This window comes from Oxyura jamaicensis, chromosome 3 (genome assembly GCF_011077185.1).
Source record: "Oxyura jamaicensis isolate SHBP4307 breed ruddy duck chromosome 3, BPBGC_Ojam_1.0, whole genome shotgun sequence".
In the NCBI taxonomy this organism is placed as follows: domain Eukaryota; kingdom Metazoa; phylum Chordata; class Aves; order Anseriformes; family Anatidae; genus Oxyura; species Oxyura jamaicensis.
The window spans coordinates 97,628,225-97,652,596 of record NC_048895.1 but is presented as its reverse complement, the minus strand read 5'-3'; the positions used below and the strand labels follow the sequence as shown (position 1 = coordinate 97,652,596).

The 24,372-nt window shown below is 42.2% G+C and overlaps 1 protein-coding gene across 4 annotated transcripts; it reads right to left on the bottom strand.

Moving 5' to 3' along the window:
• Positions 1-514: 514 nt before the first annotated feature.
• On the bottom strand, positions 515-23,824 carry TDRP (testis development related protein). 4 transcript variants are annotated; one of them, XM_035320692.1, is made up of 4 exons: positions 23,523-23,824; positions 12,539-12,598; positions 6,029-6,132; positions 515-3,697 (listed from the first exon to the last, which is right to left on the bottom strand). In XM_035320692.1, the coding sequence occupies exons 1-4, from the start codon at positions 23,640-23,642 to the stop codon at positions 3,352-3,354; spliced, it is 630 nt and encodes a 209-aa protein (XP_035176583.1). In that variant the 5' UTR covers positions 23,643-23,824; the 3' UTR covers positions 515-3,351. The 4 variants fall into 4 exon arrangements, with proteins under 4 accessions (XP_035176583.1, XP_035176587.1, XP_035176584.1 ...); XM_035320696.1 differs by lacking the exon at positions 23,523-23,824 and adding an exon at positions 22,865-22,885; XM_035320693.1 differs by lacking the exon at positions 23,523-23,824 and adding an exon at positions 13,723-15,033 and having other exon boundaries at positions 12,539-12,591.
• Between the last annotated feature and the right edge of the window lie 548 nt (positions 23,825-24,372).

Genomic DNA, 24,372 nt, shown 5'->3' with positions numbered 1-24,372 from the left:
CAGCAACAGAGCCTGTAAACTTGAGAGGAAGAACAAGAAGCTGACAATACTCTTTCTATCTCTGATCTACAGGTATAAGCGGCTGCATCTAACTTTTGTCAGATGCAACGAGGATGTTCCAGGACGTGCGGGTCTCACCTCGTTATGCAAAAGGATTCCAGGTCCTCCGGTTTACATACTGCTAGTGAAATCTTTAGGAAAAAATCCTGCTCTGCCCAAGCTTTTGTAACAGCCAATAAACTAAAAAAATAAAAATAAAACCTGTTTAAAACAGTAAATACCAGTTAAGTAAAACATTTTCAGTTTGTCAAAGCTAACAAGTTCTTCCCAGTACGAAAGCAATGGGTAAAGCCTTAAATCTAGGGTGTTGCAGCTTCTGAAATGGCATCATTCACTGCGTTTGGACAAATGCAGCTATTACTCCCTTGGCCATGTTCTGCAATCATGTAAGTAACATCCACACAGATGGAAACAAATTCGTATGATAAATAAAAAATAATCAAGGAGTAAGGCATTTCAGTTCAAACTAAATCTTTATTCATATGGAAAATACTATTTTTCTTTTTGCAAATGATGCTAATAAATAAAAATACTCAGAAAACTTTGCTGAGAGTTAAGTGACTAGTTACAGCCACACAAAGCTTTTAATTCCCGTTAAAACCACGCCAACAATCATGCAGATTGGCTACGAGAAAGCAATATAAACTATATTTTATTTTGTGCAATCTTATTATACAATCTTAATGCTATCTTCTTCTAAACCATTTCACAGAGACTGAAATGCAATTTCAAAACAAATAGTAAGGGACATATTCTACACTTATTCCACATATGGAGCCGTGTATAGTTTAAGCCCATAAATGTATAATGTAGTTAAGCATTTAAAGAAGGGAAAAGAAAAGGGGACCCCATTCTGAAAATTCAGACAAGTTTATAAACATAAGAGAAGAAAAGCTCACGCCGGTGAGTTCTCAAGACAAATACATTATCAAAGCATAACAATAAATTATATTAAATTTAATAATGTTCATCCTTAGAACGATTATTTCTGAGGAAGTATCACTTAAAAAGCACACCAAAACTTCCATCGCTAAGAATCATACCTTACATTTACATATCTCAGTTTCCCACTTAGATGCAATTTTGTTTTATGCTAGACTTCAGCTTTGTGAGCATGTTCTTTGTCATAAATTTAAAAACAAACTGAAAAATTTTGCAGCTAAGCTGTGCATCAAACACATCATCAAGGTGAGAAACAGGCACTTGACAGTATAATGTGCAAGGCAAACCTTTACTGGTCACAGTAGAAACAGTTTCTTCAGGAGGGAAATGAAAAGTTCTCAGCCCACCTCTGAGAGCAAAACATCGAGGGCTGCCAGCAGATCTTTTTCTGTTCTTTTATGTCAGCACCAACATCCAAACTAAATACTAGCTCATGCCTTACAGGGTATTCCGTAAACTATAAAATGCAGCATACTTTACCCAAGAATCCTAATTCTTTCCTATAATTAACCTCAGCATATGTACTTGCCAAAGGCAAATATGGAGTTTACTCACAGACTAAATGATGCAGTATAAATGCTAACCCTTTCTCCTCTGTTAGTATTTTTTTAATATATAATGCCAATTTTATAAATACATTTACAAGTTACAAGATCCTGTTTTGTAGCCCAACGTTGTCCTTAATTTTGTATAGAAAAATATCTTTTAGTGTCCTATTAAGCAGGAAACAAACAAACAAACAAACAGCCATTTTGCTTGTTTCCCTCCAGGCACATCTCAACAGGAATTTCCAAAGAACAGCTATGCAGGAGCCATAAGCCAGAAAACTACACATGAATTGGAGGAGAGGAGAAAGAGCACTAAGAAAGGAATAATGTGGCAGTAACAGAAACAAGGTACAAGCTTAGAAGAAAACTGCATGCATCCCTTTTCATAAGCATAAGCTTCTTGCAAAAATATGTTTACAGGATTTCCATTAAATATAAAGGTATATGTTTCTTTCTAAAAACGTTGATTTTCTCTCCAAGGGTAACTTGGTCTTCTGATTGTACTGGCCATACTGCTAAGTTTTCAGTTCGGTTACACCAGATTAACAATCAGGAGAGAAAAGGCTTACTGTTCATGTTGTTGTGGGACTTTGGGTCTTATTTTCTTCCATGAATGGTAAAATAGCGTTTGTCAGTCATATAAATAAAATGGAAACCAACTTTGGATCTGACATCGCCTGCACTAATAATGAGCGAGAATATGCTAGAAAGAGGCACTTTTAGTATTCTATATACACGTCAAATCCCAAGGTCAACACTTCGCCCCCGTTTACCAAAACCAAAAGCATCAGTAGCTAATAAGACAGAGCTTTATATATAAACGCTTCACGAGTTGTGTGCATGCACATACCTGTAATGGCTCAGTTATCCCAAAATGCCAGAGTACAGTTCAGTCACTGCTTATGGAGGGAGGGGCGGGGAAAGGGCAACAGACAGTAGGAAACGAAAAAACTGTAAAACAGAGGTCAGCCACTGTAAAATTGAACACATTTGCCCTTCCATAAGAAGCAACTCATCCCTAGATTCAGGACTACAGATACTGAATACCGAGATCTTATACTCTACCCACTACTGCTTTCCAAATTTTCGATCATTTTTATTTTTGGCATGACACGCATCTTAAAAACCGGTAAGCTTTGTCAAACAACATTCACTATAAAAAAAACTCTGGAAGACCCATTTGACCTGACTACTGGTGAAGTTCCTGTAATGGAAGGAATTACCTTAGAGTAGTATTTTCCCATTTCTTATGCAGTACAGCACAGTGTGACAGTTGAGCATCTTGTGTGCACAAGCTGAAGCGTATGCTGAGGCTGAAGATTTGGAAAACAGTCCACCAAGTATAAGCTTTCTTCCTGCAAGCTACAGATCAGTATTCTTATTTAAAAAGGGACAGCATCAAAACTAACATTTTGAGTGACCCTCAAATACCAGGAAAAAAAAGGACCTCGAGCTAGTGGAAGTTCCTACATAAGGCAGTCAAATTTACAACCAGTGTATACATTCACAAAGGAATTACGTCTTGTTTTTTTGGTAAAACCAACAATCCAACGTACTGCAGTCTGAATGTGAAATATAGGCACAAAATAGATTCTCTACTTTTTTCAGTGTGGAAAACATAGCTATTTAACAATGTAATAAGAAAATTTACTATTAGGTGAGCAAAAATTTGTAACAATCTGAATAAAACAAAGTACTGTATAAAGGTGCAATATTGAGCAGATTTGATTTTGGTTTAAACACACGAGTAAATCATGGAACCTTTCTCTTCTTATCTATAAAGTAACTCACATTACCGGTATCAATCTAGTTCTTCCCAGTTGTCAGTAAGGTTACCTTTGCTCTGACGTCTAATACTAACCAGCTTTCCAGCTGATTTGATACTCCACCTGGAGCTGTTTCCTGAACTGGCCAGGTTTGTGTATTTTGTGGAGCCTTTGGTTTCATCTTCCCAGCCTGACCAGGCTGTATAGTCACTTAAAGTAGTTGCTGCGTCACTGGCAGAGTCAGCAGCAGTAATCTGTGGCGGTTCCCATCCCTCAATCTCATCTGGTTTCCTAGATTGGACATTCTGCTTTATCACCAAACTGTCCCAAAAACCTGTCTTCTTTTCTGACTTCATCTCTTCCTTTAATTTTAGGTTTGTTCTAGAAAATAACAATGATGAGTCGATTAATTTCTTCATTTAACAATGCATGTAACAGTTATTTATAACATTCAATTAACATGTTATAGAAATAAATGTTAAGATATTGTTTAATAAAAAAGAAGCATCTTGAATTTTATCCAAAGCTAGCTCTGCATGTTCACTAAAGAAGTCAGCCACCGCTCTGTGACAGCGCATCCGTAACTGCTGCCTTCAGGAAAAACACCTTCCGATACACCTAAGGCAAAGCCCAGCAGAGTCTGGCAGCGATAAATCAGAACTAGGCTGAGTGCGACCATTTCCTATTACAATAAACCTCACCTACCCCATAATGAATTACCTTTGGAACTGGCTTTGGAAACGTATGAAGTATTTTAGCATGCATTAGAACAAGTTAGGACTTCAGCCAAAACAAAGCAAGCACCAAAACCAAACGTACAATAGTAGAAGCACTATGTAAAGAGTCTGTCTACCACCAGCTTTGAATACTCACTCACTGTTTTCCTCGGTTTCATATACCTGTTACAGCCTTTCCAGTTATAACTTATATACTAAAATATTTGATTTACAGTATTATTACTTTAAAAGAATATATATATATCCTAATGTCTATAAAGATATGCACAGTACTTTGAAAACAGTTGTTTTGTATTTCTGAAAAGAAATCCCCAAATTCCCCTCCCCAAAGTAAGAAAAACACCCTTTGTGTGGCTGTTTCCCAACATAACAATTCATACTGTTTCCCAATCCATACTAATAATTTCTCTCCCAGAGACATTTGAAAGGGTGCTCATTCATGATAATGTTTCTTACCTCATTAAGAACTTTCAACCTGAATTATTTCATATTTGCAGTGAGGAGCATTCAAAGTACAAAATGTCAAATATTTATGCATTTATGTACCAGGTTATGTATGTAACCAAACAACAGAACACAAAAGGCTGAATACCCGTGGTGAAACACACAACCTCCAGGGCTCAACAAGCTAAACAACAAATTGAAAGAATTACCTACGATTAGCTTACAAATTCTTTAGCCTCAAATAGAACAACCACTGAAATTTTATGAATATTTCTGTTAAAAGAGCTTTTTCCCATTAACAGAAGCATACCATAAGGATCTCGATGCTATCATATTTAAGTAGAAGCGACACAACCAATACCTTTAAAATGACTTCTTCAGTGAATTTAGCATTTTCAGAGTTCTCATCTTGCTAAAGCCAGTCATAGACTCCAACCACTCTTTGTACATTTTGTGGCTAGAGTACTTCAAAAGTTGCATTTTTCTTTAAAATAAACTAAACATCAGGGCATATGGTTATAAACTTAAAATACAGCCAGTTTTCATAGGAATACTAAACATCCCTTTCCACGTTTACGGGAACTCGGTTCTCATACTGTATCTGCTTTCTTCACTGGGTTATTTCATTCTTATCTTCAGCATAAATTGCAAAGGATCCTTAAAGGAATTTAGCATCTTAACACCCATAAAACTGTACAGGGAACTTTTGGGTGATTTAATCAAACAAGCTCAAAAAGAAATACATGTATTTGTATTCTAAATGGTTTTGTATCTACATGCATGCATCTACATAGACATATATACACAAACATGCTGAAATACATGTATTTCAATGTAAAGTGGAAACAAAACGTACTTCGGCAAAGCTTTTATTTGGCTGGAACACCTGCACTGGTGGGTAGCATGTTTCTTCCTGTTTGTAACCAAGGTAATTAGGTAGGTGTGTAAAGCCTACATGAGCAGATGTAACAGCAAAACAGTCGATCCTGGGAAGAGGTCTGCCTCTTCAGGAACGTGCCCTAGCCACAGCAGCAGCAGCACTGCCAAGTGAACACTTCAGCTCCAACAGGGAAGGTTTGCAGAACCTGGTACAGGTATACAACTTAACCTTTTCGGGTGCAGACATGACTGCAAAAGAGGAAGTAAAGCATATAAAATAAAAAAGGAATTCCTAAGTTCAACTGTAATTAATCCTTAAGAGGAAAGGGGAACATGGATGACCCTTTTGCTCATAAAGCTTTACTGTTCTACAGTAAAAAAAAAAAAAAAAAGATGGATGACAGCTAAATTCCCTCTTCTTTCTGACATACCTAAAAAGGTTAACAACAATATCCATCCTTTCCTAATATAGCACGCACATTAAACTTGCAATGAATAATTCTGAAATGCACATAAACCTTTCTCCGTGATTTAAGTTCCAGGAGTTGAACGCTACTGATTTTCAGCCCCTACCTTCACTGCTCTGCAGAGCCATTCTCTGCTCCAGTCTGTGTATTTTTTTAGAGCAGACAGAACAATCAATTTAACTCACCCTTTGGATTTTGGTGACTTGCATCCTGCTAGCAATTGCTGTTCGTCATCTTTATTGAACATAGACGTCACTTCCTTCCAGCCCCGGAAACTTGCGCCTTGAACCTATGGAGAGAAGCAGACACATCCATCAGTGTGTTACGGACTTCAGGCAGAGAGCGGGGCTGCTTGGGTGGCAGAGAGGCAGCGCCAGTCCTCCCTCTCCTGTGCTGTGCAGCTGGGAGCTTTTTTTGCTGGGAGCTCATTTTGCACAAGAGTAGGCTGGGTGTCTGCGGAAAGAGCTGTAGACACTTCCTACCTCTGTGTAAATCAGTAAATACTCAGCACTGTGCTGTTCCTTCAGCATCTACCAATTCACAGCTTCATGGATCCCACAATGGATCCACTAAACTTTTAAGACATACTTCCACCACTTATTTGTGATTTCCAAAGAAAACACTGCCAGAATAACCCATAGAACAGCATCAATGTCCAAGCAGAACATACTTTACTAATATGTGATACAACTCAGTCTGGAGTCAAAACATATTTTTGGAGTCACTCAGTTTGGAGTCTCCTCCTTGCAGATCTCCAAAAACCACCTGGACATGGGCCTGGGCAGCCTGCTCTGGGTGGCCCTGCTTGAACAGGGGTTGGACCAGATGCCTTCAGGAGTCCTCCCAACCTCAGCCATTCTATGGTTCTCCAAAAACTCACTGTGAGAAGCCTAGTGGATATAAAATGGACTATGGCTGAAAGAACCCCAAGAAGTGCAACAGTAAAACCAGAAACCTCTGCCTACCACATTTAAGCCTCCTCTTCTAGATCTGTCCCCACTGGTGCTGTCACTCTGAAGCATCTTTCTACTCAACTGAAAAGGAGTGAAGAGCTCACTCTCGATAGCCTTCCCAGTGGTACCATACTGCAGAATGCAAACCTAAGCAAAGGCAGAGGTGAAATACTTCTCTCCTAATTCAAGAAGCCTTCTTTTAGCTGCAGAACTATTTAATACTGTGATCCTTCTTTTTGACCATGGCTGTCATGCAACTGTTACCTACTAAAAAAAAAATAAAAAAAAAAATCTGCAAAACAGCCTGCTGCAATCCTTACAGCTGAACCTGCTGGTAGGTACAACTCAGGACAGAGACCTTGAAGCCACTGTTCACTGAAACCCTTAGTTTGACACATAGCAGCTTCAACAGCTTTGCAAAGTTATGCAAAATATGAAAATACACTATGGATATAGCCTTCAAGTATCAAGCCATTTGTAGTTCTTTTATTTTTATGATTTAACTGTCTACACAAAACTCAAAAGTAGTACTCCTACAATTTTCAGTCTCTAAACACAGCTGACCAGCTCATATTCCCCTACTGTAGAAGTACTTTTTCCATGAGTCAGTGGAACAGAGCCCTTAAGGCTGATCTCTGGAGATCATCCATCCAACCACACTGCTCAAAGCAGGGTCACCTTGAGCTGGTTGCCCAGGATTTCAAACATCTCCACAGGTGGAGACATGACAACCTCTGGGCAGCCTGTTCCTGGGCTTGACCACACTCAGGGTGAGAACATATTTTGTTTAAATGGAATTTCTTCCATTTTAATTTGTGCCCACTGCCTCTTGCACATTCACTGGACACCACTGAGAAGAGTCAGGTTCCATAATCTCCATGCTCTTCCTGCTGCAGAAAACTTTCTTGCTGCCCTTTCTTTCCCTCATCAGATGTAACTTTAAGCAGGCTTTGGCATTCCTAACCCCATCCCTGCATGCTCAGAAAACGTCTTTATGTTTCACCCCCAACACTTGAACCTTCTGGCACATCCTGAACACTTCCTTTTTATGCTTTTTTTTCAGAAAAAAAAAAAAAGTGTTCAAAAAAAAAGTGTTCATCCACACAGGCCTTCTGTCTGTCACCTTTCCTTCTTTCCCTGGTTGACAGAATAGACTATTCTTGAGCTTGGAGGAGGTGATCTTTGAAAATCTAAGCTGACTGACAACATTAGAATAGCACTGGGTGTATGGTCAAACTCTATTTTTTTTTTTTAGAAGGTAAATATTTATAAACAAAACAAGTAGACAAGTGATAGGCCCATAAGAGACTGCAAAGAGAGCAGCACAACTAAGGACTACAATTCTAACATCAGATGTTAAAAAGTCTAAGGTTTTAGAGGACCAGGTTGGATGCTGCAGCCTACTGTTCTTCAGAAATGCCAAACTTCTCAAGATGCCATGTCAGTATTGTATGAAGCACGATTCCAGACTGGTCTCATGTTCATTGGAGTATGGGAGCATGGAGTACCTCAATCAGAACAACCACTCATAAACTTTCTCCCCTATCTTCCATTTTAGGTCATGAAAAACTGCAGCACAATGCCCTGTGCAATCACCTAGAAGTGAAATACAGATGTAAATTAAACCATCAATTAGCAGACTACTGAAAAACCACCACCATCTTCTGTTCAAATAGGCATCGAAAGGTCTCAAGCCCAGATTCTTCCCCTTCAGTAGAGTAAGTTCCAGCTTGTGAAGTACTTTCTTTACCATGAAAAAGCTGCCATTTAATTAGTGTATCCTTTGAAACTGGAGTACAAGTAGTCACTTGTAGAACATCGTGTAAAGGATGCAGTCTGTCTGTCCTTGGTCCAACTGTCTGCTGTTTCTCCCCCTCACTCCCATTCCCTCCGCTTTGCTGATGCTTCAGTATCACTGCCCATCTGTCAGATTCCTGGAGAGAAGTTTCACAGGATGGCAGATCTGGTCTACCAGACGCTGCTGCTGGAAAGGGTTGACCCGGTCCATTACCTGCTCACATTTATACTGCCTTCCTTATGCCATGGTTTGGTACTGCGGGAACCAGTTCAACTCACTAAGCCAGCAGAAACCCAAGACATTCAGTTTTTATATTCTTTTGGGTTAATGGTAAGAATCATTAAAAGATGTCAGATCACCAATGAACATGGAAATTTGAGGCAAGAGAAATTTCTCTTTGTAGCAGCAACTACTATAACAATTGAAGCACCCTTTGAAAATTGCTATCATCTTTCTTCCACACAGGCTTGTATGTACAGTGTGGCTTCCCCAAACTCACCTCCATTGGTTCATTCTACAAACTCAACCCTTACAGTAAGGTTTTCCTGCTTTGCTGCCCATATTGACACAAGCGAATCAAATATGTATAAACAAATGTCTATCTACAAACTAAATATATCAAGTACCTTGGAAAGGGATAGGTCCCTTAAGATGCAAGTCTCCTGTAAAATTGAGAGGCATTACTACAAATAAATGACTTTAAGTATACCACTTTTAACCACACCAACAAATTCAGAAGATTGACACGACTCTCAGCCTCCCATACTAGGTAGACAGGCAATGAGTATTACCTGAACAATCAAAGAGTCTACTGGGAAACAGAAAAGCACCACTAAAATGACTTTTCAGTTAATTTTGCTGTCAAAAGCACATAATTCATAATTAAAGCTCCACTAGATGGCAAGAAGGTTCATGAAAAATTAAGCTAAAAGGTGATGAACAAGGAATACTAATAGTTGGTTATATAGTAAAGAAGTTGAAGAGTCCTAAAAGCAAACTGAAAAAGTATGTTGCAAAAATGTATCTTGACATACAGATGAACACATACTAAAGAAGAAATCTGTAAATTTAACTGAAAGCAGCTAAATGAAGCAAGAACACATTGCTGAGGGGTGAGGGGAGAAGTGTAGATTTCAATGAAGTCAAAGAACAGTAGAAAGGATCCAGGACATTATGTTAGAGGTCTATGATAAATGGTTAACATTTCGTAGCAAGTGATTAGAGTTATGTTTGGATACGACTCTAAAATGAGCTTTATGAATGGGTACTAGCACTTGCAGTTCTGGTTAGACTTCTTTGTTTCTTGACTGTTGACCAACAAGGCACAGAAGTCAGTCTCTGTGGACTACAACAATAAACATGATAAGAGTCTTAGCAACCAAAAAGGGCAATTTTGAGCTCTGTATACCTGCAGTGAGAATCAGCATGTTCAATGCCATTGTGTAGTTAAGCAGCTAATCCCTAAAAAGTCTCTGCTCAGCACGTACGAAATGAGATTTCCAGAAATTTATATTTTGGCCAAGTTTTTAGCAGACCTTCACAAATATTTTCACACAGTATTGACAACTGGTGCAAAATCCTTCAGCAAAGTAGAGGCACTCCACAAAACACTTGCAGATTTATTTTTTTTTAATGTAAACAAGAAGAATGGATTTTTCTCCCAACCTTGACTGAGAAGAAACAACTGTTTGTTCTGCAGCTTCCCTCCCTCCTCCCCCTAGCAAAATGAGGCGAAAATTAAAAGCCAGAGCTGGAATTTTCCATATAAGTACTTTACAGTTCAATAAAGTTACAACTAAGTGTTTTATAATAAAAAATGTCAATCAATAATAAAAAATGTCAATCAGCTTTAATTAAAGAAGTGTTGTTCCCACATTATAGCAAGCCTATTCATAACATGCAAGAACTCAAATAACAAAGAATTCAAAATGGAAAAAAAACACCCCCCACCCCTCAAAATTTGTCTCCCAGACATCAAAGCAATTAGAGAGGGAAAATTTCTCAACTCTGCTGGAGTGCAGGCCAACAGTTACTCTCTTCTGGGGTGCACAAGTTGAAAGGCTGGAATTCAGCCCCGCTGGATTTCCCAGCATCTCCAGTTCTGTTATTAGTTTCTCAAAAACAAAATTTGCCTCTTTTCAACAGCTGGCTTAATAACAATGGTAGGCGATGCCCCCGTGCGTGTAACTCCAGACTTCAGTACTTAGGCCCCAGGATGAGCTTAGCCAAGGCCCAAGGGCCAGCAGTGACGTGAACACGCGTTCCAGCTTTAGCACATCCCAGCACACTACCAGAGGGTTCATAGCTCCTCAGATGAGAGGCCACGAGACTTTCTAATCAGCTACGCCCACCCTTCAGGTGAGCTGTGAAGAGGGAAGGAGAAACCCTTAGCATTACAGTTAGCGTGTGCTCACTACGAGGTGGGCAGCTTCCTGCGCGACCAAAGCCACGATCATGTTTTGCAACCCACATCTCCATCCACTAGGACCAGCTCCCACTTGCACACCTTCAAACCTAGGTCAGAGGCTTTTCATTGAGAATGGGAACTGGTCTAAAAGTCAGGCTTTAAGATCCCATAAAGGTTATCTCCCAAAAGGGCAGACATACCAAGCTCGCTTCTCTTTTCCTCAAGAGCTTCATTGTTCTTCACTGTACTGTTTCAACATGGAGACTGCTTTATTCATGAAACACACATACTGAAAGGGCCACACATATAACTCATCAGCCTTTTATTAACATATTAAAGATTTCAGAAGTTGTGGGACACCACTGTACTGACAGCTTCTAAGAAGACAGAACAACCAAATGAAATACAGAAGTGCTTTCAGAAACAATAAAGAAACAGAAGATGTGAAGGATAAGGAGCTTTTTTTGTGAATACATTTTTAAGACAAGGGGACTTTGCTTTACAACAGAAAAACACTGCAGCTCAGTGGTTTGCCTGAGGACTTTTTTTTTTTTTTTTTTGAAATCAAAACACACTCTTAGCAAGACTTCCTGAATAACTAAGAAATGGACAAAAAAGTTCCAAGAAAGATTAGATTAACGTTAAGAGTCTTCTCCTTAACATACATCATCACCTATAATAAAATAAACAGTAGGTTATGTTTCCACAAAAAATACATTTTTTTTTCTAAAAAGCAAAAAAATATAGTACAATTATAGTTCAGTTTTCCGTGAAAAATCATTCTGCATCTGAAGTAGAACAAAAAAGAAGTAACAGAGGCAGATGTTCAGTTTATACATATTAATGTGAAGTCTTCTGTTACTCTAATGAAACTATTTTTAAATGCTTTTCTCTGTACCTATGGAATTTCAAAACAAGCTCTAGCATATCATAACAACTTCCAGTTCTTTCATCTTCTACCAATGTATTTTAAGAACATAAAAAAAAGTCTTGGACACACATCAAGGTAAAAAAAATAAAATAAAAAATTAACTCAAATGCCTACTTTTCTGAAAGAGATAGAAGATAAAGTCTTTAATCTCTTGTGGTCAGAGAGACAGTTGATTTACAAGTATAACTGAATACATACAAAAATTTCACCTACTACTTGTGTTTTCAACACCTGTTACAGCTAATATTTAGCACTTCCTTAGATTTCACTTCAGTTATTCTCATGGATTCTTATTTTCACTTTGCTTTTTACTATTTGTGAAAGAACAAAAATGGTTAAGGTACATTTCTTTTTCCCCAATAACAAAATGAAATATAGCAGCTTTCTAATTAACTACTACACTGCTATTATCACTTGAATGAAAAATCCACAATAGGATGAGGAAGGATCAAACATAATTATAAAATCATCAATAAAGTACATAAATATCCCCCTTAATTCGGGCAGTACATTATAAACAGGTGAGTTTCTAAAACACAAAGAGTGAACTATGTATGACATAAAGCGTGTTACACTTCCAAAGAAGTACTACAGGTATTTATTTACCTTTGTTGCAAGTTGTGATACTGAAGACGGAACTTCATCATGAAGAAACTGGTCTTTATTCTCAAGAAAAAAAAAAAAAAAAAAAAGGAAAGGGGGGGGTTAAAAAAAAAAAAAAAAAAGAAAGGCCCATAGTTAGTTTCAGCCAGACAATCAGCAGTAACATATTTTATAGTGTTCATGAATGCTTTTATCCTATTCAACCCATCATAATAGAAAATTGACAAAATATGATCACAATGCAGAACAAAGCAAAAACCACTACTAACATACAAAATGTTATCAAAACTCCATCTAGAATGATGAAAAATGCTGTACCAGAACTAAAAACGCAGAATCAAACCCTTACAAAACAAAACAATATCCAAAAGAGAGCTCAAATATCCTCTCATACAATAATGATTTCCACACAATTACCATTTAAAATTTTAATTTGAATATTACATTACGAGTTGTGTCTATATTTTTGGATCTACATTCATCTGATGAACACTGCCGTAGGTGGTGGTCCAGCCTATCGGCTGGAGTGGTTCATATTCTAAGACATTTCACAGTAAAAAGCAATACATTTCCTTAACTAACAGGCAAACCTTAGCCCACATTCCTTTCTCCTCTATTTTTAACTCAAGATTTCTGAAGAAAACCAGAGTACTGAAGATGGCACTGAAGGCAATTCAATTAGGCAACGCTTCTGTCCATCTCTGAATTACGTTGGTATCTCTGCACTCAAGCCATCATACTATCAACAGCTTCCTCAAGACAGGACAAGATCAGTACCAGGAATACTTTATGGGCTAAAGATAGATATGAGATGTGGGGCACGGTATGCAGGAATTACATGATTTTCAATATTTTCAGTCTGTGTTTTAAAGAGAAGTTTTTTTCTCTATATATGCAAATAGTCCCCAACTACAGAATAAGAACAGCAATCTATAACTTAAATTACTTAACTGCAATTCCAGAGAAAACTGACACAACTTGCAACAGAGTGGTTTGTGGAAAGCATCTTTGAAGTGACAGTTCCCCAGAATCCCCTGCATTTACTTCCATCCATTTTTCTTACATCAGCCAAATACTGCTTCAAAAACTAAATCTAATCAACTCCCTTCTTTTCAAGTACAGCAAATGCTAAGGAGTTGACATGCTCAGTGTTTTTAAGGTAACTTCATATAAACAAAAGCACAGACCTCTGCACGCACACATGCCAAGACACACAGAACTCCCAGCTCCATGACTGCGGTCACTTTGCATCTTCAGCAGCGGGCAGAGGTGAGGCAGCCTGCAGGAGAACCAGCTATTTCTTGTCATGCAGGGACCCAGATCCACCAGCTTTCTCTCTTAGGGACCACTTTCAGATCCCATGCATGATTTTTTAATGATATTAGGCAACAGTTCATATTATCCAAGGGACAAGGGATCAGGAGCATTTCTAGAAGCAGCACAAAGACTGTCACACTACAGCTCAGCAGTAACTCTACGTTGGAAATCGTGATCTGCAGACGGATAGCTTGACTTGTTGGGGCAGAACACAAAGTCAGGAACTCCTATAATCATCCAAAATGAGTATATTGCTTCCCGGAGGTCTCACCAAGTTATTTAACTTTTGGATTCCAGCCAGCTGTCTTTGACACAGGAAGGTATTATTGTAGATGGGATACCAAACATGACAAAGTTCACATCTGTGCAGTACTTTAAAATTAAATCAAACTACTATTTTTTTATTTTTTTTTTTTTAATTTAAAAAGCAAATCACTGAATCATTGGCCATGTTTTAACAGGAAATGCCACAAAAAAATGTAGAGTTTTCTCATTAACACTGTCACTTCTCATTCTTTTGGATGAGTTCGCAAACACATCCTTAACGTGACGGTGTCTCTGCTTTGACATAGGGTTAAGAGCTAGTGAATATTTCAACTCATTTGTCCAAATTTTTACCAAAAAGAATAGAAAAGCCTCCGTGAAATGGTAAGAGGAAAAGTGATTTCAGACATCCAGAGCTGGCAGAGCCACCAGCTGCAACAAGCAACAACCCCGTCTCCAGAACAAACATGTTCACACCTTCCAGAGGAAGGACACCTCTCACTTCCATTCATCCAGCTCTGCAAACACCTTAGGAATGATTTTAAAAACATGATAGAGCATGGAGAAAAGATGGAAGTGTGAAGGTACATAGCCTCCAGCAAGCCAGAGCATGAGCAATCACAAGTGTGAAGCAACTTCCACAGCGAGCACTTCATGGGGGTAGGGAGCCAGCTCAGAGGCACTGTCAAACTGGAACACCACCTTTGATAAAAGTTGTAATTCACAATAAACAGTTGAAAATAAAAAAGAAGCAACCTTCTTGTCCAAGTGTGAGAGCTAGGGCTGTGTGTGTCTGTAAATATGTCCGTGTGTTACTGCTCGTGGGCACACAACGCGCCTCTCCTGCGGGGTGAGGCAGGAGCTGACAGCAGTGGCACGCGCACAAGGCAGAGCTGTGTGTCGGAAGATAACACCAAGGTAAAAGATACGAAATAATAAAATATATCAAAACCTCAAGAAAACACCTGGTGACAATCAACTGCCTAAAATTCATGTCTCGGGCGGAAGACCTATCAAGAGGCCAGGGACCCCTGCAGAGGGGCAGGATCTTTTCAGACCCCTTGCCTAGGGGAAGAGTTGGCCAACTGGTGTGCACCTGACGTCCATCCGTATGTCCCACGTGCTCGCAGTAACTCACAACTGAAACCAGTCGAGTTTCAATCAACCATCGCCAGTAGTTTAAATTTAACCATCTCAGAGAGACGTGATTTCTACATGTTTTCTGAAAGACCTCTGGCTAGGGAGAGCAGAGAGAAGCATGGCAGGAAGCAAGCGTGGTGTGAGCACCAGCCCGATGGGAGACAGCCACAGCACATGCTGACTTGTGTGGCTTCACTTAATTTTATTTCTTTTTCTTTTTTTCCCCCCCCCTCCCCTAAGGGGACAAACAAACGTACAGGTATTTGTAAAGAGTGAAGATGAACTTACTTTATGGCACTGCATAATGAACACTGACATTGTGAACACTTACAAGCTACCCCAGCGTGTTTTAGTCTAAGTGGTTTACAATTATGACAATTCATTTTTTACTTTAACTTAAAAGAAAGATGTGGACTACATTATAGCGTGTGGTAATGAAATAGGCAACTTAATGCTAAGGCGAGTAGGAAACGCTGATCAACGTGAATAGCCTTCCAGTTCTGGCACGGGAATGCTGGTATGCACGGTGTGTTTTCCTAAGGAAACAAGCGCCCTTTTGTTGGACATGCTGCAAACCAGAAGGTACTCAAGGGATTAATTCAACTAGCACACAAACCTTTTTGTACAGAGATCAAAATTGTAATCTACTTCCCTCAGCTTCCTTTGTGGTAAAGTAATTAATTAGTCTCTTTAGATGGTTCGCTTTAATAACTCAGTCCGAGATGAGAAATGCTGGACATGGAATAGTTAAGGCAAATAATAGCATCGTCTCACCCTGCGTGCCCTTCTCTTGCTCTAGCACATGAAATGGCACATTATCGATTTTCTCTGCCCAGTTGTGGAGCCTCCCTGCCATACACATACTAGTCGTCAAAGCTGAAGGCACCCAAGGATAAACAAGCCATTATTTGAAAAATAGGTCTTTTTGGAGCAAATTACTACCCTCCTACTGACCTGCTACATCCCCATGCCTACTGTCACATCTCATCAAGGACCGAGTGTAATTTAATGACTAGGTTATCGTGCTCGTGAGTGCAAATTAGAGTATGAACCACAAACGTACAGCTTAAGTGGAAAAAAAAAAAAAAGAACAGACAAGCACCACCTGAAGAGATACGTGCCAGTGCAGAATTCAACACAACTCCCAGTATTCCATAACCAAAGCAGTTCAGCAATAGGAGATGGAAAAAAAATCACCCAGGAGATCACACACCTGAAAGTTAACCTCTGAAGCTGGAAAGATTCCCAAAGCACTGACTACAAACCAAGAGGGGAACAGCTTTGTAGACATGCCCGGCCAGAGTCGGCGGGCTCACGCTGAGAGAAGCGGATCACAGCACCAGATCGCTATCTCAAACTGCAGCTAACAAAAGCACCAGTTTCCTTGGGCTGGGGCACCACTTTGCTGTAACATCAAATGAAACAGAGACTAAAGCAGGTTATTAATGCAAAAGTTGCTCCGCTTATCTAATGTGGGATCTGAATCAAAACCAATGCAAATTGCACTCCGGCGTAGGTAAGGAGGAAGTTATCAGCAGATAACTGTGGTGTTGGGATGCATTTTCTCTGCTGTGCATAAACACACCTGGAAAATTCAGTGTGTGGATACACGCTTTCCACCCAGTAATGAAACTGAAGCAACCATGATCAAGTTTAGATGGTCGGAGAAGCAGCTATGCTATTTTCTATGTACTCTTAACACAGCTGAGAGAGAAAACTGAACTGTTTTAAAACCGAAACCGATAAAACTGAACCCGAACGCTCACCCAACACTGAACATGCCCTCCGAGGAAGTGAGGTTCGCAGCCTGGGCAGCTGGAGGATGCACTCCTTGGTCGCACACAGCTTTCTTTCACACATGGCAGCGTGTTCCCAACTCCCATACCAAAACATGATTTTCCTCCGCTCCTCTCTAGCAGAGGAAGTCCAGATTAAGATCAAGACCACTTCATTAGTGCTGTCCATATTTCATCTGCTGCTAGATCTCACTCTTCCACGTCTGCGTTCCCAAAGCAAGCGAATGAACCAAACCAACCATCTGGGCAGCTGGTGCAAATTGAAAATTAGTATCACCAAAGAAAAATCTTAAACCAGGCATTTTTCAGGAATTTCTTGATATTTTAAACTTTTTATCTCCTCTACACAAAACACTTCGGTGCTCCAAATTGCTCACCAAACTTAGAAAAGCTCCCCCATTACAACAACCACCAGCCTCAACGCCACTGTGGCTGACAGCAACAGTGACTCCTACCCTGCAAGCCTCCTCTGCCACTCGGTGGCAAAATGGAAAGTGATTCATCCACAAAGAAAACATCAAACCTGAGTCTGTTAAAGAAGTACACCATCAGCTGTTAATTCACTGCTTCTTGTTCCACATCACTGACTTTAAGAGGTCCGGGTGACTATTTCGGATCCAGCAGACATCACATCCAACGTGTCCTAAAACGCTTTCATCCCCCTGGTCCCGGCCAGCTGTAACGAACGATTATCCTCCACATTGCCTGGGAGATTAAAAACAGATTTCCTATCTTTTCACCTTTTAAATTACTATTAAAACCGCAAGAATCCAAACAAAGATGATGTTTTCTCCTTCAGCATCCACAGCTGTCAAAAGCTTGTCTAGCATTTTCACAAACCGTTTCATTCAACCATTTATTCCTCAGTTATTGCTTTGCATTCCTTCACATCTTAAAACAGAGTATCTAGATTATTTCCATGTTTTTTTCCTGTCAATTGATACAAATGGCAAGAGTTACTGGAGAAGATTGATTTCCAAATGTAAGTATTTACACAGGAAAACTTTTGTAGTTGGGCATTTTATGGGCATTACAAAAAGAAGTATCAGAGCAGCAGATGCCTGTGCTCGGTGTTTCTACATCAGTGCAGGTTATTCCATTACCCATTCACATCATCGTGCATCTCCGTAATAAGCCATTATAATACATCTCACTCAGGCCTCGCTTCTCATAACAGTTTTGGAAGGATGTCATTAAACACCTTAAAAATAATTCAAAAAACTGAGCTCATTAAGAATTTACTTTTGCCCCACTTTAAATATTAAAAATGTGCTTCAAGAACTGGAAACAACTGTATTAAGACCGAAATAACGTCAATGTCAAAGCCAAAATGAAGAAGGTCAGATAATCAATTTGACTCGAATTGCTGCAACGATTTGAATATTCCAGTAAGGTTTTCCATTTTAATGATGTTTCTGACTGGAAATTTCTCTGACAGTCATTTTTTAACAACTTGTCCATACCAGGACTTCGTATTTTGACATTTCTGATCCAGAAAACGGACCCACCAATGGTAGCTCAAAAGACATTATCTGACATACAATTTTTTTCTTCAGTCACGCATGGCATTTGCAATTAATTACACATCCCCCCAGAAAAAGCTCTTGCATGAGTAATGGCAATATTTCCATAGTGGAGTTTCTGCAAAACAGGTTGAAGGCTTTATTTTTGGTTATACCGCAACGACACTGCTTCCCTCTGAGATGCTGCCTTCCCCTCCACGTGGGGAAATGGAAAATCTCCATCACCTCCGCTGGCAATGCCACAGCCCCGGCCGTGTGCAGCCTGACCAGACGTTTCTAGTAAGGCAAGGAAAGAAACTGTACCCTTGTTTTACTAGTAAAGATGGAAGTGCACCAATTCTTTCTCAGGAAGAACGGTATTCTAGTTTGTATGTTCATGGCACGCGATCCCCGCACCTCCAGGAAAGTATGGCTTTAGCGACCTTGCAAAACCATGTGAGGATACAGCAAATAGCTCTGGGATGGTGGATCTCCAGAAACAACGTGGAGGAGAAGACCGTGGCCAAAGGGGATAGATAATTCTGTGCCGGGCTTGCAGGGGCACAGCAGCGGGAGTATCAGCGATGGGACTTGCACGAACTTGGGGGGGGGGGAAACGCAGCAGAGGTATCATGGGCTGAAAGGGAAGTAATCACCATCAGGATGGGAAGTGGGGGTCTGCACAAGAATTTCAGCTGTCTAGACAGAAAGAAAAATAATAATTAAAAAAAAAAAAAAGAAAAAAAACTGACCTGGACTTTATAGAGGAAGCAGCAGTAAAGTATTGGGCACGAATTGGATGTGAACCACAGACAGCCTTCAGCTTACAGGCTTTGCTGAGAGAAAAGGAGGGACACTGACGTTGCCTGCAGCAGGGGGCCTCCAGAAATGTGCGCCTTGGAGGACTGCTGGCAGTCTGAATAGGCACAGGGCAAGAGGCGAGAAGCAGCAGCCCTGAGCAGGGTCAGTGGTGTGAGGCTGACGGGATAAATCAGAAAGTGAAGTACCTCAGAATGGGAAAAAATAAATGGAAAGAGAGCCCAAAGCCCCATAAGACACTGTCAGCTCTGCAGAGCCCCACAAAGGCCGTTAGAAAGTCGAAGGATCCAGCCAAGAAGCTGCTGAAGGATGAACGCGACCAGGAGGAGGAAAAGCAAGAAAGGCAGGCCAAGGGAGAGTCTTTGCTGCCGGGCCCACAAGCTAATGTTCAAGAATGATGACAGCATACAGGTGATGGATGTCAGCCAGGAAAATGTCACCGAAATGTCACAAGAACGACTCTGATGAAAAGAAAAAGCAGGCTAGCATAGAAGAGAACGTACAAAGGAATTAAAAGAGTACTGCAGGCAAAGCCTGAGATGCATTTAAAAGGTTAGGAATCGAAGGGAAGACCTTGGCTGGATTAACATTTACTACTTTTTTAATTAAAAAACAAACACTGCCACTACCACCACCTCTTATTCAGTGCTCTAGCAGACCCCACGAAACACTGCACAGCTCCCACCCATCCCTTCGGGGCCCGTATAAGTTCGACACAGTCCAAGATGAAAGCTGGTACTGAAATCGTACGGAGCCTCAAACACCTTAATTAAAACAGATAACCGAAGATCTGCATACCCGGCTTTGAGACATCCCCCGAGCAAGTCTAAACAAAACTCAGCATCAAACGCGTCTTCGCACATATTCCCTTTGAATACAACCAAAAATATAATCGGAGGAGAGCAGGTCAAGGCTAAGGATCCAAAACATTTCACAGGAAAGGCAACACTGCCAAAGACGAGAGGCAGATGAGCCTGATACCCACCTGCCACCCTCACACAGATATTTTCTACAGCTGAGCACCATTTTATGTGAGAGCTGCATGGAGTATCGACACATCATTGACATCTCTGAGGGCTGATTAGATTACAGCAGACTTTAATCAAGGAGAACTCAGCAGGACTGCCAAAACATTGCCTTGCAGAAGTCACAACCAAACATTTTTCCCATTCCAAAAATACAGCTACAGTTCGAAACATGAGTTTATTACAAACTGAATGCAAGTTTGGCGTGCATCGCCCTAAGTTCCAAGCGTATTTTGGGAGAGAAACACAAGAACTAGATTAATTCCATTTTATACACATGTATTATTTACATGTATTAAGTTGCCTTCTTGCATTAATTGTAACTCTAGCCAATACAGAACCTTCACTGCATAAACGTAAAATATTTATGCTCAGGAGCATAAATTAAATCTAACTTCTATGATTCAGTCTAAAACTGTTTGATCTAAAAAAAAAAATTACAACAATTCACACACTCGTGCACAAGTACAGTTTCAGAACTCGCTTGTCTTTATCTCAGGAAGCAGCTTACTATTTTAAAGAAGTGTTAACAATTCAATATACTTCAATGTATGCTGAAACTCCTGCTGAAAAGTGGCTAAAGGCTGACAGTTCCCTCCCCCTGCAATTTTCATCTTCTGAGATTTGTTTTTGTTCTACCCTGGAACAAAATCAAACCGCTCTGTACTCCAAAAACCCAGAACCATCAAAACTTCTGGTTTTAGATAATACTAACTTCTTCTATTTAAGAAAGTGAGCCTATGAACTTGTACAAGTTCAAATGTCTGCTTGAGTAAGCCCAGACCAGCCTTCCATATCTAAATACGATTACTACAATTTCTGTACAGCAACAAAGTTTGTTGTTTTTTTCAGTTTCTGTAGCCTAATTCTCTGTTGCTGTCTGCTACTGTAATGTCCTAATTATGAGGTTGAACAGAGAGAACTCCTTCTCTCTTCCTCAGTTTTGAGCAAGCAGCATACAGCATAAATCAGTCACAGCGTGATGATGACAATTAGTCTTCTGTTTTACCAAGTGACAGATCAGAACAGAACCTGGAGGAAATGAAATCAAACAGTAAACCGCTGCCCAAAATCTAATGCTGGGCCTTCTTAATTCACTAAAAAGCACTCCAGCAAATTATTTAGAGCTTGCCCTAGAGACAGAAAAACAGGGAAGCCCTGGATCCTTTCCTCCTTCATGAGGAAATCCTTCATTCATAGCTCAGGCAGGCTGTGCCACGACAACTTCAGCAGGGCAGAGGGGGCTGACAGTTTCTCCTGCATGGCCACAGCAGCAGACTGTGGCATCACGACCTCCCTCCAGGACACAGCCCTAAGCAACGTGGCTGAACCTCCCTGAATTCTGCTGTATCCCACTCACTTGTGATCCTAGGATCAGGAGCAAACCCAGGTTCCAATTAAATGCCAGAACCTGCAAAGGCCTGTGAACCTTACCAGATCCAACAAGCTGAGAAAGTACGTTACCTTCCCTTCCCCTTGAGATCCAAGCCATGCTTTAGAAACACTGTACCTACGTCCGACCTAGATGCTGCCTTTGGTAGATCAACAAGAATTAAAATGTTAATCAGGTGATCCTGCTTTTCCATGTAGTCCATCATGCCTTAAAGTTTAAATAAACTTTACAATAACTACTTCAAAAAATGTGTTTTTTCTTAAATTCTGGATTAAAAATGAAGCAGACTTGACTCAGACAAAACAACTAATAGCTTATGGTCTTCATGACAGCTTCTGGGCTAATCTAGGCTATAGCCTTGCTAACTTTCCAGAATCATTTGTCTTCAAGAATATTTCATTTAGTGCCTGGGAATGATTTATTTTCCCTTGCCATCTCCTACACCAAAAAAAGCGTATTTTATATTTCAGAGCCATTGGGAGCAGATACTGTTGGGAGGAGGAATGGAATTTTATGAAAAGTGATGAAAACTCAAACCTTTTGGACCAGAAATCTTTGCCATTATAATTTTAGACCTCCCACTAACGAAAGAGAAGCCCATGCTTGTAAAGACAACGGGACAGGGCAAAATCAAACAAACCCCAAACAAGCCTCTGTAGCTAAAGTTGAGGATAAAACGACGTTTAATTGTCAGGATGACAGGCTGAGGAATTGCCTGCTGATCTGGGGGGGCTACGGTCAGCAGCCTCAGAGGCTTGGGGGTGTTTGTGGGTGCAGAAGAGAAGCAATGAGTAGTCCACGGGACTCACCGGAAGCATTTGGTTGGCTTTGGTGTTATGGAGGGCTGCAAGAGGTAAGCAAGCCAAGGAGGGCTTTGGACAGCAAACCAGCAGCTTAGTGAAAGCACGGAAAGTTTGCAAGCATCTGAGGATAGGAACCATGGAAAGGGAGAAGCCAAATGTGTGATGAGAGGCTGCAGGAGATCCATGGGGCCACCTCCAACCCCATAGCCCCCCTCACCCCTTGAAGGGGTCTCCAAAATGAAACTGTTACAGGAGATCCTGTTCGTCTACGTGCATCTCCACAGCTGCTGTCAAACCGGCAGCAAGGGACGGGGCTCCTGCGGCCACAGCACAGGAGAGAGGCCGAGGCCGGGCAGCACCGGGGCTCACACAGGCGATTTGGGCTTCTAAGGGAATAACCGCTGGAAATGGGGGAGGCTGCTGCTCATCGGGGGCCCTGTGCTGGCAGCCAGCACCCCAAAACCCGGGCAGAGGACGGCTGTGCAGGTTCCCTCCAGCTCTTCCAGCGAGGCAGGCCTGGCGGGGCAGGGCACAGGGTGGGTTTCTGCAGACCCCAGCCCCGGGCTGCTGCCTGCCTGCCTGGGACGTGCCCAGAGCCGACACACGGCCGGTCCTGCCAGAGGGCTGAACCAGCCCGCTTAATGCCGGGTGCTGGCTGGATGCTTCCACACGAGATCACGGCCAGCGAAGGGCACCCAGCGGCTCCCACCCACAGCTACACCCCCAAAAAACGCCACCCCTGCCCCAAACTTCGCCGCACGCACCTGCAAAGCCGGGACCCGGCCGGGGCGGTGCCAGCCCAGGGCCCGGCGGGGGAAAACTGATTACTCATGTGGCCGGAGGGCCGGGCAGCGCCGGGCTCCGAGACCCCAAACCCGTGTCTGTCCCCGTCCCCGCTCCCGTCCCGGTCCCGGTCCCCGTCCCCTACCTGCGGGGCCGCGAAGACGGCGGCGGGCGGGGGCGGCGGCGGGGGTCCGCGGGGCCGCGCCTCGTCCTCCTCGGGGGAGTCGTCCAGGAGAACTTTGCTGCTCTTGTTCAGCTTCCACATGGCGGGCGAGGGAGGGGAGGCGGCCGGCCGAGGAGGGGAAGGGGGGAGCCGGGAGATGGCTCCGGGCCGGGCCGCGCTGTCAGCCCCGGGGCCGGAGGAGGAGCGCTGCCTGCCGGGGCCCGGAGCCCGGAGCCCGCCCCCAGCCCCGGCCTGGCCCCGGCCCCTCCCGGCGGCCGGAGGGAGGGGAGGGGAGGGGAGGGGAGGGGAGGGGAGCGCCCCGCCGTGCCCCGCCGCCCCTCCTCACCTGCAGCCTCTCCCCGCCGCTGCCATGTTGGCGGAGGGAGGATGGCGGGCGGCGAAGGAGGGAGCCGAGCGGGGCTTTGCCGTCGCCGCGGCAACCGGGCCCGGACAGCGCCGGGAGAGCGCGGCCGAGGGGGCACGGCCGGCTCCTGGTCCCCCGCACCGGGCTGCAGAGGGACACGGGGACGGGCACACGCCGAGGTGGCAGGGCCGGGCCCAGATGCTCCCCCCTTCCTCCCACGGCAGTCACCCTACACCTACCTGCCCCATCTCACTGCTCCACAGCACTGACCCTACACCTGCCTCCCCCACAGCACCGACCTGACGCCTAGCTGCCCCATCTCACTGCCCCACAGCAGTCACCCTACACCTACATGCGCCATCTCCCTGCCCCACAGCACTGACCCTATACCTACCTGCCACATCTCACTGCTCCTCAGCACTGATCCTATACCTACCTCCCCCACAGCACTGGCCCTATACCCCTGCC